Source organism: Notolepis coatsorum (assembly GCF_963971535.1).
Source record: "Notolepis coatsorum genome assembly, chromosome: 2".
NCBI lineage: Eukaryota > Metazoa > Chordata > Actinopteri > Aulopiformes > Paralepididae > Notolepis > Notolepis coatsorum.
Genome location: NC_140166.1, coordinates 74,839,057 through 74,852,187, shown reverse-complemented (window position 1 = coordinate 74,852,187; position 13,131 = coordinate 74,839,057). Strand labels below are relative to the sequence as shown.

General features: G+C 44.3%; 1 protein-coding gene across 1 annotated transcript in view; it reads left to right on the top strand.

The window, feature by feature from the left end:
* itsn2b (intersectin 2b) overlaps positions 1 to 13,131 on the top strand; it is a 138,484-nt gene that overhangs the window by 109,775 nt on the left and 15,578 nt on the right. Inside the window, exons 29-31 of the mRNA XM_084308229.1 lie at positions 10,720 to 10,841; positions 11,484 to 11,590; positions 12,128 to 12,311. Coding sequence (XP_084164355.1) covers positions 10,720 to 10,841; positions 11,484 to 11,590; positions 12,128 to 12,311 — 413 coding nt within the window. The remainder of the gene's footprint in view (positions 1 to 10,719; positions 10,842 to 11,483; positions 11,591 to 12,127; positions 12,312 to 13,131) is intronic.

Below are 13,131 nucleotides of genomic sequence, written 5' to 3'. Positions count from 1 at the left end.
AATTGGCAGTATTAGGGGGTGGGAAAGCTGGCGGGTGGGAATCTGTTGTTGTGGACAGCGACGCCTACAGGTCAGGTCTCGGCGCTCGCTAAGCGGGGCAGGACTTGGTGGAGATAGCGTGCCCTCCCACGCGTTACACTCCACCAATGAGAGTCCTCGCTGCCAAGTGGAAAGAGTGTCACTGGCTTGACGGCGCACGTCTCGGAGGAAGCGTGCGTTTGACATCAGGACTGAATGAATGAATGAATGAAAACTTTATTTAACAGATTGCAGAATGGGTACAATACAGTACGGCTCAATACATACAATTGTTAAGGGGATGCAGACCTGAGAAAGACGTTTGTCTTGTTTCCATCAGGGTCCCCCATTTTCAATTCATATAGACATATATGACATACATGACATACAGATAGTCAGTACTGCTACATCTATACATTTATGACATACCAGATTTGCAAATACAGTACTGTTTGTGATACAGAAGGAGTCAAGAAAAGGGAGTATATACATTTGACGTAGAAACTGTACATTGGAGGAGGTTGGGTGGGGGGGGTTGGGTACATTGGGATATTGACAACCATACTGGGTAATTTACATTGGAGGTGGTTGGGGGGGGGGGGGGGGGCGGGGGGGGGGGGGGGCACACTGTATAAACAAGTAACACTGTACATTGAGGGGGGGGGGGGAGGAGACACTGTACAAACAAACACAATTGTACATTGAACTATTGACAAAACCATACTAGGTAAATGACTGTACATTGGAGGGGGTTGGGTTAGGATATTTACAGGGGCCAGTGTTGAATTGCAGTCTCCCGTAGGTGTCCCTTGAGAGAGGTTTTGAAAGTGGGTAGTGATCCACATTCCTTTACAGCTTTGGGTAGGGCGTTCCACATTGATGTGGCATAATTGCGAAACGTGTTTAGTCCCTTATTTGAGCCGAATCTGGGTTTAACATGATTTGTGGAGCTCCCTCTGGTGTTGTGATCGTGGTATTCACTGACCTTTGGGAAGTATTTTGACATGTACATGGGTACCTTGGTCGTGTAGTGTATCTTGTAGACCAGGCCCATTGCAAGTTGTTGTACTCTGTCGTCTACTCTAAGCCATCCTAGGTTGTCGAAGTGGGCAGGGGTGAGGTGGGTTCTAGGAGTAAGGTCAAGCAGTAGTCTGACCAGTTTGTTTTGAGATGTTTGTAATTTTGTTTTTAGCGCCTTTGAGGTGCTTTGGTACCATGAGGTGCAAGCATAGTCGTAGTACCCCTGAATGAGTGCTCCTGCCAGAGTCTTCAGGGTGTTCTTGTTTACCAGAGAGGAGATCCGGTACAAGAATCGAGTTCGTTGGTTGACTTTTTTTATTACATTGGATGCCATTTTGTCACAGGAGAGATTAGCCTCTAGGATGGAACCCAGGTAGGTAATTTCATCTTTCCTTGTGACAATATTGTCACCCACTGTAACTGAGAAGCCGTCGGTCTTGCTGAGTTTGTTATTTGAACCGAAGAGAATGGACTCTGTTTTGCCCATGTGTAATGATAGTTTGTTATCAGCGAGCCATATGCAGATTCTGCCTAGTTCCGAGCTGAGGGTTTTTTCAACCTGTAACTTGTTCTTGTCAGAGACCAGCAGGGCTGAGTCGTCCGCAAACAGGAACAAGTTGCAGTCACAAGCTGACGACATGTCATTTGCATAAATTAGGAACACCCTTGTACCGACTCGTGGGAGAACATGCGTACAACAACCAGGTAGGGGAGGGGGGGAATTGGCACAACGACTAAACTGGGACGGGGAGAAAATCAGAGAAAAAATTGGAGAAAAGAAAAAAAAACGCCTAATCTATGTTTTAAATTATGGCTATGTGTCTAATCGCTTATCAATGACTTGTTTGCAGTCAACATTGTCGAAACGGATTGTTTTTTAATCGGTTCATATCCTTTTTATAGCATTTCGAAAAGCTATCGTTCTCTCGAAAATTTGCGGAAAATTTTAAGATTCCCCCATAAACGGCATTTATTGGAATATTCTCGAATACACTAGACACGTTGTCATTTGTCGGCCTATTTATGAATCGTTTTCAAATAACCGCTAGATTATCGATAGTATGTGTACTTATGCACGCTATAGAAGTGAGCTGAAAAATATATTCTCTCGTTTCCTCATCACACACACACACACACATAGGGACATGCTGATATCTCAGTGAATACAGCTCCGATTACCCCAAGACTGGTAACATAGACTCCTTACCTTAGATAAGATGTTCTCCAAAAAGATTATTCCAATTCCTGATCGCCATTCCAAATATCGATCGCGTTTATTGATTGATTATTGGCTGCTGTAAATATATATTCCAGGCTGCTTTCCGTCTCGCGATCAGATCCCTCATCATCAGATCCATCGCCAGCATAATGGAGCCAGTTGGCTCCACCTCTACAGATCCCACAGGGATCTCCCAGTCTAATGGACTGACCTGCAGTTACACAGGGATAGACGATAGGGGGCGCTTTTTTCCCATCTGAACTCCTGGAGGGGCTGCTGTACCAACGGGAGACTCGGTTGATGAAATATGAATTCAGATCGCTAATAAAAAAAATCAAACGACAAATCGCGTCGTCGGCACTCAACAGGGGGCATGATAAAACGAGAATAGTCGTCGTCGGCATTCAAAGTGTTAAGCATCAGGTATAACGTTATCGTAATAAGATCAATAAACGCATGATATTTTACCGGAATCGATCCCATTTGTCCTGAAATCTTGAAATATTCCCGGACACGTGGACCGCCAACAGTTTCCTCGAGCTGAAACCCTGGTACTGCCAGTCTGCCACGCTGATGAGTTCAGTTTCTTCTAGCGTGAAACCCTGGTACTGCCAGTCTGCCACGCTGATGAGTTCAGTTTCTCCATCTCAGGTTGGTCAGACATTTGACTACCGCCTGCTGCCAATTTTGACGGAGTTTGGGTTACAAAGGCTCTGAAACTTTCTAGTAAATTTCCAGAAACTTTACGGACATTTTCCATGGGAAGTTAAGCTCAGGAATTCTGGAAATTGTGCCCATTAAAGAATCTTCGTTTTATGGGGCGGCTAGGTGGTGCAGTGGGCAAGGCACTCACCACTAATGCTGGAGACGCTGGATTCGAATCAAGAAGCGATGGGGGCGGTTCAAGTGAGATACCGAAAAAATAAAAAATACAATTTTTTTTTTTTTTTTTTTTTTTTTTTTTTTTTTTTTGTCAACGTTCACACGCACAATATATGCTTACCTAGGATTTGACTTGATTCAACAACAAAGCAGTTGGAGCAATGGCAAGCCGAAAACTGTCGAAATTGTAGTTATTTGAAGTTAGGATTTTTTTTTTCACGACTGAGGTAGGTAAAAAAATAAAAATTAAGACTAAAGTACCGAAAAAAGGTACCGTTGGGTACCGGTATCGATTCACAGGTACCGGTACCGTATCGGTTCAAATGTGAAAAGTACCCATCCCTAGGACTCGTGCTATGTATGGCTTACACGTCCACATTGCAGCCGGCTTGTGGGAGGCATGAAACAGCGTTCGAGATAGGGGAGGGTTGAATTGGACGATACGAAATTGGGATGGGAGAAAAATTGAAAAAGTAGATACATTTTTTTTTTTTAATCTTCGTTTTACTTATTTTGGGGCGAAATACACATAATTGCAATATTAAGTCCTGTGGCATGTTTTGGTTAAACTATCTGTTGAATGGAAAATCTATTGAATTGCAACCTTGCACTGTGTTAAAATAATCAAACGGCTGCATGCTAGATGCATTATTACGATCAATGTAAAAGCAATAAACCACAATTTTAATACGTATATACATAAACGTAACAGCCAAAACGTATTGTGTAACCTAACGAGGTTTATGGCATCTGTGGTTTTTTTTAAACCTGGCCAGTTCAAGAGATGAATCCCTCCCCAGCCTAGTGTTGATATGCTGGTGGCTAGATTCTGCCATGCTCCCATACCCATCCATCAATCTATATCCATCCATCTATTCTTACTTAAATCTCCATTCACCTTCTCCTTGATGCTCAGCTCTCCCTTCCCTTTCTCCCCCCCCCCCCCCCCCCAAACCCCATCTCTTTATCTCTCTCTCTGTCTGTAGGGTGGTAGTGTGTCCTCCTCCTCCTCCTCCTCTTCTTCCTCTTCCTCCTCCTGGCTTCAGAGAGACCCACCATCAGGCTGTTGTGAGGGGGCGTGGCTTGTGGAGGCCCCTCCCCCTACCTACTAACCTCCCTCCCCACTGACCCCTCCTTTTACTCTGCGTGTGTGTGTGTGTGTGTGAGAGTAAGAGAGGGCAAAAGACAAGTGTGTGTGTGTATGTGTGTTTCCTACATATCCGAGAGAGAGAGGTTCTCTTCTGTGCCTGTATGCTGCAAACAAAGACTTGTATATTAAAGCTGAACTCTTGAAAGCGAGCTGAAAGAAGGAAGGACTCAGTGAATCACCATAGTGCCTGCTGTCGATTTCTATATCACCATGTTCTGTTTCTCAATTTTATTTAGCCTTTATTTAAACAGGTAAAATCACATTGAGACAGAGGTCTCATTTACGAGTGCGACCTGTTCAGACAGCAGCCCATACACCAGTTACACATGTAAACAGTACACTCACCAGTCAACACACAATAAATTATAACAACAACAACACAAAACATAAAGTGCCAAAGAGGGGGCGGAGAAAAGATTCAGCCTTAAAAACAAGAGCAGAGCATAGAAGCTCTCTCCAAGACACCCAACATCATTTTAAAGCTCGCTAGGGGGACTAAGCTGGACAGCTTCAGACTCTGCTGTAGCGTATTCCAGGTGGAGGGGGCAGAGTAAGAGAACGCCTTCTTACCACGCTCCGTACGGACTGAGGAGATGGAATAAGTGATGCTATTTTGAATGCGTAAGCTATAACTGGTGTGTTTGCGAAGTAGATAGATAAATAAGTGGGAAGCAGAGCTAGGATGGATTTGTAAATGAAAGTATGCCAGTGCAAGGTTCTGCGCATGGAGAGAGATGACCAATTAACTAAGGAATACAGCAAACTGATGTGTAAGGGGTTTACAGCCAGTAATAAATGTCAGCGTGCCATGATAAACAGCATCCAGCAGATGGAGACAATTAGCAGACGCATTCTAGATGGACCACCGCAACACTTCTGGGATTCTGAAATCATGGGAGAGAGAGCGGGGGGAGAAAATGAATGAATGTGGATGAGAGCCTCGACATTGCGGGAGACATGATCCAATAGACTTTTATACGCCCGAGTCCCCTGAACACCGTGCGACCAATCCCAAATCTATCTGCACTTTCTCGGCCGAGCTATAGTCGCTTTTTCACACCTACTCCCGAACTACGCATGCGCAGATTGCCCACAGAGTCTAGGTTAGAGTTGTTCCGATACCGATACCAGTATCGGAAAAGCCGCCGATACTGCCTAAAATGCTGGTATCGGTATCGGCGAGTACCCTCTAATGCTGCGCTCCGATACCATATGACGTAATTTATCAACAACACTGCGGTCTGTTGAGTAAGCATTATAAAACAAACGTGTGCTTAATCGATTAAAGTGTCAATGCCATTTGTCATTTTAACAGCAGATACTTTCTTAAATGTCATCGTCCCGACAGAGCGGTGTTGACGGGGAGCTCATGTGTTCGCTTGGTGGCTGGTGTTATTAGCATTGAACAGCTAATCGAAAGCTAGCTTTAACATTACCTTGGCTAAAGTTGGGGCTATTCATAATCCAGCAATAATGGCTGCAGACCTGCAAGCAAAGTACAGCAAGTTGGCAAAGGAGTATTCGTTAAATCACAATGTCACCAGTAACGTTACAGTCTTTTCATATACCGGGCAGCTCATGCTATGCTAACCTAGCTCGCGTTGACGTCGTCATTGAGGCCACCTCGCTCGCGTACACAATTAATGACATGTTGCGGACAGCCATATTGGTGACTGTTTAGCTTTTAGTGCCAAATGATAAGAGTCTGAGGCGGAGTCTCAAAAGAGAATGTTGAATATTTATTGTGCAAAAATCACAACAGATCCGACTGCTACTGAAACGCTCGACCCTACTCACTGAAACGGAGCCTTGTAGACAGACTGAGTAGGGTATATCAGTGGGTAGCGAGTGCAGCAACGTATAATGTCCGTGTGGATCATTGGAGTAGGGTATATCTGCAGTGCTGAAGCCCCATACTCATTGATTAATGATACTAATACAAATCTATACAATCACATGTTGTTGAATAAATACCATTACTTTCTAGTTATTACTAAAAAACAGTATATATAAAACAGTATTTGTTAAAAAAAAAAAAAAAACGTATAATTTATATAATATCATTTTTTTTTTTTTTTTTTTTTTTTTTTTTTTTATGCACTGGTATCGGATAAGTATCGGTATCGGCCGATACCCAAAGCTTAGGTATCGGAATCGGATCGGAAAGGAAAAAATGGTATCGGAACATCTCTAGTCTAGGTATCAATCTGCGCATGCGTAGTTTGGGAGTAGGTGCGAAAAAGCGACTATAGCGTAGCAACAACCACAACGCGGAAGTGCAGTGGTCTATACAAAATATCACCATAATCCAGAAGGGGCAAGAAGGTGGCAGCGACCAATCGTCTCCTTGCATTAAAGGAAAAACAAGATTGTTTCTAAAAAAGAAGCCCAATTTCAACTTTAATTTCCTTACTAGCGAATCAACATGGAGTCTAAAAGATAGGCCATCGTCAATTAAAATACCTAAATATTTATAAGAAGTAACAAGTTCAATAGGGGTACCCTGCACTGACATAATTCAGGGGAGAACAGCTGGCACCTTCTTAAAAGAAAAGAACATGGCTTTTGTTTTATCTGCATTTAACACAAGTTTGAGATGATACAGGTAAGACATCAAAGGCAGACTGTAAGGAGTCAAAAGCAAGGGCAACAGTGCTCGCACAGCAGTACAAAATGGTGTCGTCCGCATAAAGATGGACAGAGGCATTTATATTACGACCTTATATAAATGATAAACAGGGTCGGCCCTAGGACAGAGCCCTGTGGCACACCATTTGTGACATCAAGGACACTGGAGGAGAGATCACCAAATTTCACACAGTTTTCGGTTTGAGAGGTAATTTTCAAACCAACCAGTGGCTTGAGCAGACAGACCAATACCGAACAGGCGCTGGCATAAGATAAGATATCATGATCGACAGTATCAATAAAAAGTGCGGCACAATGATTGTTCTTGTCAAAAGCCTCCATTATTCAGGTAGGGCTGAATAATGAATCAAAATGTATTCCAAATCTCAATATGGCCTAGTGCAATATCAAAATCGCAAGAACTGCAATATTTAGGTTAAATGTGTGTCAGAATACCATTCTAGTTCAAGTATTGTGATCCCAGCTGACGAATCATATTCAGCAGACTTAAGGAATCACAACATGATAATTTATAGTAAATTAGTAAAAAAATTATCACAGTTAGATAATTGTATCCAAACCGTTAAGCCCTATTCCGGAGGTGTTTTCACACAAGATGGATCACCAAAAAAATACATATCTGTATTGTATGCAGAGTTGTAAAATAACTAAGTAATCTTACTCAGGTGCTGTACTTATTAAGTACAATTTGGAGGAATTTGGGCTTTACTAGTATTCCCATTTTGGGGGACTTCATGATTTACTCCAAATACAAATATCCAACTTTTTTACTCCACCACATTTATCTATAACACCTGTTACTTTTAATAATGGGTTTTGTGTACCACACATGTGATCAATTCATAAGAATGATTGTAGGCCTACATACAGTTAAAATTGAGCTAGCCAATGTAAAGAGCAAGCCTTCAGAGCAACAATGGACTTTTACTATTCTGTCAGGGTTTTCATACTTTTACTCTAGTAACTTCATACTCCAAATACTGCAGCCTCTATTCGCAAACAGTCAGTGTTTTTAAAGGCCAAGGGTCAAGTAGCATTTGCAAATAATTCTTAGCACTTTGTTTTAACCTGCGCAGCATACTGTAGCTTACACTTCTTAGTAGATCAGACTTAATAATCATTGACTGGCAAAACCAGCTCTTAAGATTTCCTAATGTCCTAGGTATTCTGTATTTCAAAGCCATTCATCGACAGTCCAGCTTTGCCTTTAGGGACGAGATAATTAGACACTATTGCACCTTATATTAAACTGTACGTGTGTGTGTGTGTGTGTGTGTGTGTGTGTGTGTGTGTGTGTGTGTGTGTGTGTGTGTGTGTGTGTGCGCACACTCGCATGTGCCTATAGCACTTTACTGGGGAATCTCTGTGGATAGTTATGGTGGGAGCTACACCTCCATTGGTCAGAAGTGATTTACATTTTCAGGGTTATATAACCTTATCTATGCAAACCGAAGTGTGTTTGGGCTAACAGGGCACCACACACGGCTCCAGTGGCTAGTCCTATTTTCTCTGTTAGTATATTCAACAACATGTATACTTACATTTAGAGTACATGTATGATTTTCTTATAAATGTATTTTTGAAATTGGATGTGTTGGTTGACCAATTAGAATTATCCAGTTGGGGCTGACTTATCAGGTTCTATTTGCCACATTTTGCCCTTCTGGTACACAATTAATTAAAAACATTATATATCAAAAGAACATCTTACATTGCTTGCTACTAAGCTCTCTCTCTCTCTCTCTCTCACTCACTCACTCACTCACTCACTCACTCACTCACTCACTCACTCACTCACTCACTCACTCACTCACTCACTCACTCACTCACTCACTCACTCACTCACTCACTCACTCAGTGTTATTTTTGCAAATGTGCCAGATGTATTTTATGGGCCTGAAATTAATTGCAACATTAAAGATTGGTTTAAGATGAAAAACATGTTGTTTTTTCTTATTTATGAGGATGAAGCATTGTGTGTGGTTGGTTCATCTGCCTGACATCTGTAATGGAGTCAATGAGTTTACTGTCAACACAGTGCATACAGTAATGATGAAAAGATAGGTGTGTGTGTGTCACACATGAGTGTGTTCATACTGCCGCCCATTTAAAAGCTCTATTCTCTACTAGAGAGAGCTTGTTTTGGTACAAACAGATTTGGCGGCTGGTTGCTTAGAATTCAGTTGAGTCTCTGTTGGGATACGAAAGAGAAGAGGACAACCGCATGACCGGCTAGAGAAGGACAACAGGACGGACGAGACCGGAGAAAGAGAGACTGGGGACGGAGGTGGCGGTGAGAGGAGGAGAGCGAGGGATAAGACAGTTGAAGGAGTGAGCGAGGGGACAGTGGTAGACGATGAGTCTACAGAACCAGGGCACCCCGCGGTTCTTAAACTTGTGGGATGACGAGGAGGAGGATGGAGGAAGTGGAGGGGAAGAGAAGGAGGGAGGGTCAGAGGAGGAAGGACAGACAGCTCATACGGGGCCCCCGAGATGTCCAAATGGCCTGTCCGCACAAGGTAAGGAGTGTGTGTGCGCTTGAGTGAATTTGGACTTGGATTTCAAGCACTCCTATTTTGCAATATTACACACGGTTAAATTGGGACTTTATTTCTTGGCCGTGTTCCTCTGAGACGTCCGCACTGTACATGTAGGCATTTCACCAGAGTGCAGGCCAGGGTCAGACGGTTAACTTGTGGCACCCCTGGAGCAGGTAGGGGGGTTTGGTGCCTTGCTCAAGGGCAATGAATGGGGACATTGGCTGTTGGTGCTCTAGGGTGTAGGGATAGAGGTGTGCACACAGAATAACACGCGCACAGACACACACTAGAAAATCCAGGCAAGCAAGGTGTTGTGAGTTGAGAAGCTGGCGTTGACTTTGTTGACATTACTTTTTATCAGTTGATTGTGCAGTGTTTTGTGTTGGTGTGCTTAGCCGCAGTTAGTCTCTCTCTCTCTCTCTCTCTCTCTCTCTCTCTCTCTCGCTCTCTCTCGCTCTCTCGCTCTCTCTCTCTCTCCATTGACATTTAGCTGACGCTTTTATCCAAAACGACTTACAAAGCGACTCTTTCTTTCTCTCTCTCTCGTCTATCTGTGTTTGTGTTGGTGTGCTTAGCCGCAGTTATGCTCTCGCTCGCTTCCCCCCCCCCCTCTCTCTCCCTCCCAAGTGTTCTGTACCATAAACTGAGGTGTTGTGATCAACCCCTGACTGTGTACCTGAAGCGCTTGGATCATTTTGTATGCCAGGATTTTAACTGGTCCACCATGATTCCTAGTTGGGCAGTTTTGGTGTGGTGTGGTGTGATGTGACGTGAGATAATATATGTGTGATGTTTGAGTTGATTTGAAGTAGAAATTACTAGCATAGCATTAGCAATGTTAGTGGAAGTCAATGGGGGGGGGGTGAAAAACCCATCTCTCTGAATGGTCATATTTAGTCAAACTAGTTAACTAGATTATTAAAAGATAAAGATGCTGGTAGGAAGTAGCTACATGGGGTTAATTTAGAGGTATGGTTTGGGTCCCTATTGGCTTCCACTAGCATTGTTAAAAAATTTATCAACTAACTATTTCCAATATCTCAAAAAACAGAAATGGGAGTGAAAGTGATTATTTTTTTTTATATGCTGAAATTACCAATCCAATGGGACAAGGATAGTAACCAGCATTAGTAACTACTAGTAACTCACTCTGTCTACTATCACCTCCTCTCCTCCTGCTCCTCTCCCCATCCTCCTCTCCTCCTCTCCCCATCCTCCTTTCCTCTGCCTCTCCTCTCCAGGGTGTGCGGACCTGACCAGTTTGGACTCTATGAGTCCTCAGGAGAGGAAGAGACAGGGTTACATCCATGAGCTGATCCAGACTGAGGAGAGATATGTGGAGGACCTGCAGATTGTCCTGGAGGTACAATACAGGCACACACTACATGTTACACACACACACACACACACACACACACACACACACACACACACACACACACACACACACACACACACACACACATATATATGAATTGAAAATGGAGGGACCCTGATGTAAACAAGACAAACGTCTTTCTCAGGTCTGCATCCCCTTAACAATTGTGTGTATTGAGCCGTACTGTATTGTACCCATTCTGCAATCTGTTAAATAAAGTTTTCATTCATTCACACACACACACACACACACACACACACACACACACACACACACACACACACACACACACTACATATTGCACACACTCAAGTACACACACGCATACTACATGTTACACACACACTCTACGTATTACACACACACACACACACTCTCACACACACACAGTACATGTTACACACACATACAGTACACACACACACACACACACACACACACACACACACACACAACACTATACAATATACAAACTAAAGTACAACCAAAGTACAATGAAGTAAAAATGCAGACAATGAGGTACAAAAATGTTTTTTTTAAAGGCAAGGTGCAAATGCAAATGAGGTATGAATGTAGTGCAAATCTCTTTAATATTCTGCATTCGTAAGTAAATGTGTGCGTCCCTAGGTGTTCCACAAGCCCATGTCGGAGTCGGGTCGTCTGACTGAAGCAGAGATGTCCATGATCTTCGTCAACTGGAAGGAGCTGATCGCCTGCAACACCAAGCTACTCAAGTAAGACCGACTTGTCGTCTCTACGAGGTATTTCACTGAATAGTAAGAGGAAGGCGTTTGCGTTGCATTTCACTTCATTATTCAGTCTCAAAGTACTTCCAATCTGGCTTATTTCACATGCTATTATTCTGGTCAGCAGACCTGGTATGTATAAGTAGACATAGTAATGGACACTGATTGGACCAGTTGGAGGACCCAACCAAAGAAAGCAGCAATCAGGGCAGCAGGATCAGACCCCAAATCACCAAATAATTCCAAAGTAGGCAGGACGAGCAGCTAGAGATTCAGGGGCTGGATCCAAAACAAAAAGTTGAGGGAAAATCTACAGTATAGAATGTAAACATTTATATATATATATATATATATATATATATATATATATATATATATATATATATATATATAAAGTAATCAAGTTTATTAACAGCAATGATGCCATACTCTGCCTTCAGTATAGAACTCCCTCTCATGCATCTTGTGTGTGTGTGTGTGTGTGTGTGTGTGTGTGTGTGTGTGCGCGCGTGTGTGTGCGTGTAGAGCACTGCGTGTGAGGAAGAAGACGGGCGGGGAGAACATGCCAGTGCAGGTGATCGGAGACATCCTGGCGTCAGAGCTGGCTCACATGCAGCCATACATCCGCTTCTGCTCCTGTCAGATCAACGGCGCCTCGTTACTTCAGACTCGAACCGACAACCAACCGGACTTCAAGGACTTCCTCAAGGTGAGTGAGTGTGGGACGACAGAGAAGTGTAGGGTGGTGGTGGAGGAGAGGGAGGGAGGGTGGTGGTGGAGATGAGAGGGAGGGAGGGTGGTGGAGGGAGGTAGGGTGATGGTGGTGGAGAGGAGAGGGAGGTAGGGTGGTGGAGATGAGAGGGAGGTAGGGTGGTGGAGGAGAGGGAGCTAGGGTGATGGTGTTGGAGATGAGAGGGAGGGAGGGTGGTGGAGAGGGGAGGGAGGTAGGGTGATAGTGGTGGTGGAGAGGGAGGTAGGGTGGTGGTGGTGGAGATGAGAGGGAGGTAGGGTGGTGGAGGAGAGGGAGCTAGGGTGATGGTGTTGGAGATGAGAGGGAGGGAGGGTGGTGGAGAGGGGAGGGAGGTAGGGTGATAGTGGTGGTGGAGAGGGAGGTAGGGTGGTGGTGGTGGAGAGGAGAGGGAGGTAGGGTGGTGGTGGTGGTGGAGAGGGAGGTAGGGTGGTGGTGGTGGAGAGGAGAGGGAGGTAGGGTGATGGTGGTAGAGGAGAGGGAGGTAGGGTGGTGGTGGTGGAGAGGAGAGGGAGGTAGGGTGGTGGTGGAGAGGAGAGGGAGGTAGGGTGGTGGAGAGGAGAGGGAGGTAGGGTGATGGAGATGAGAGGGAGGTAGGGTGGTGGTGGTGGAGATGAGAGGGAGGTAGGGTGGTGGTGGTGGAGAGGAGAGGGAGGTAGGGTGGTGGTGTTGGAGAGGAGAGGGAGGTAGGGTGATGGTGGTAGAGGAGAGGGAGGTAGGGTGGTGGTGGTGGAGAGGAGAGGGAGGTAGGGTGATGGTGGTAGAGGAGAGGGAGGCAGGG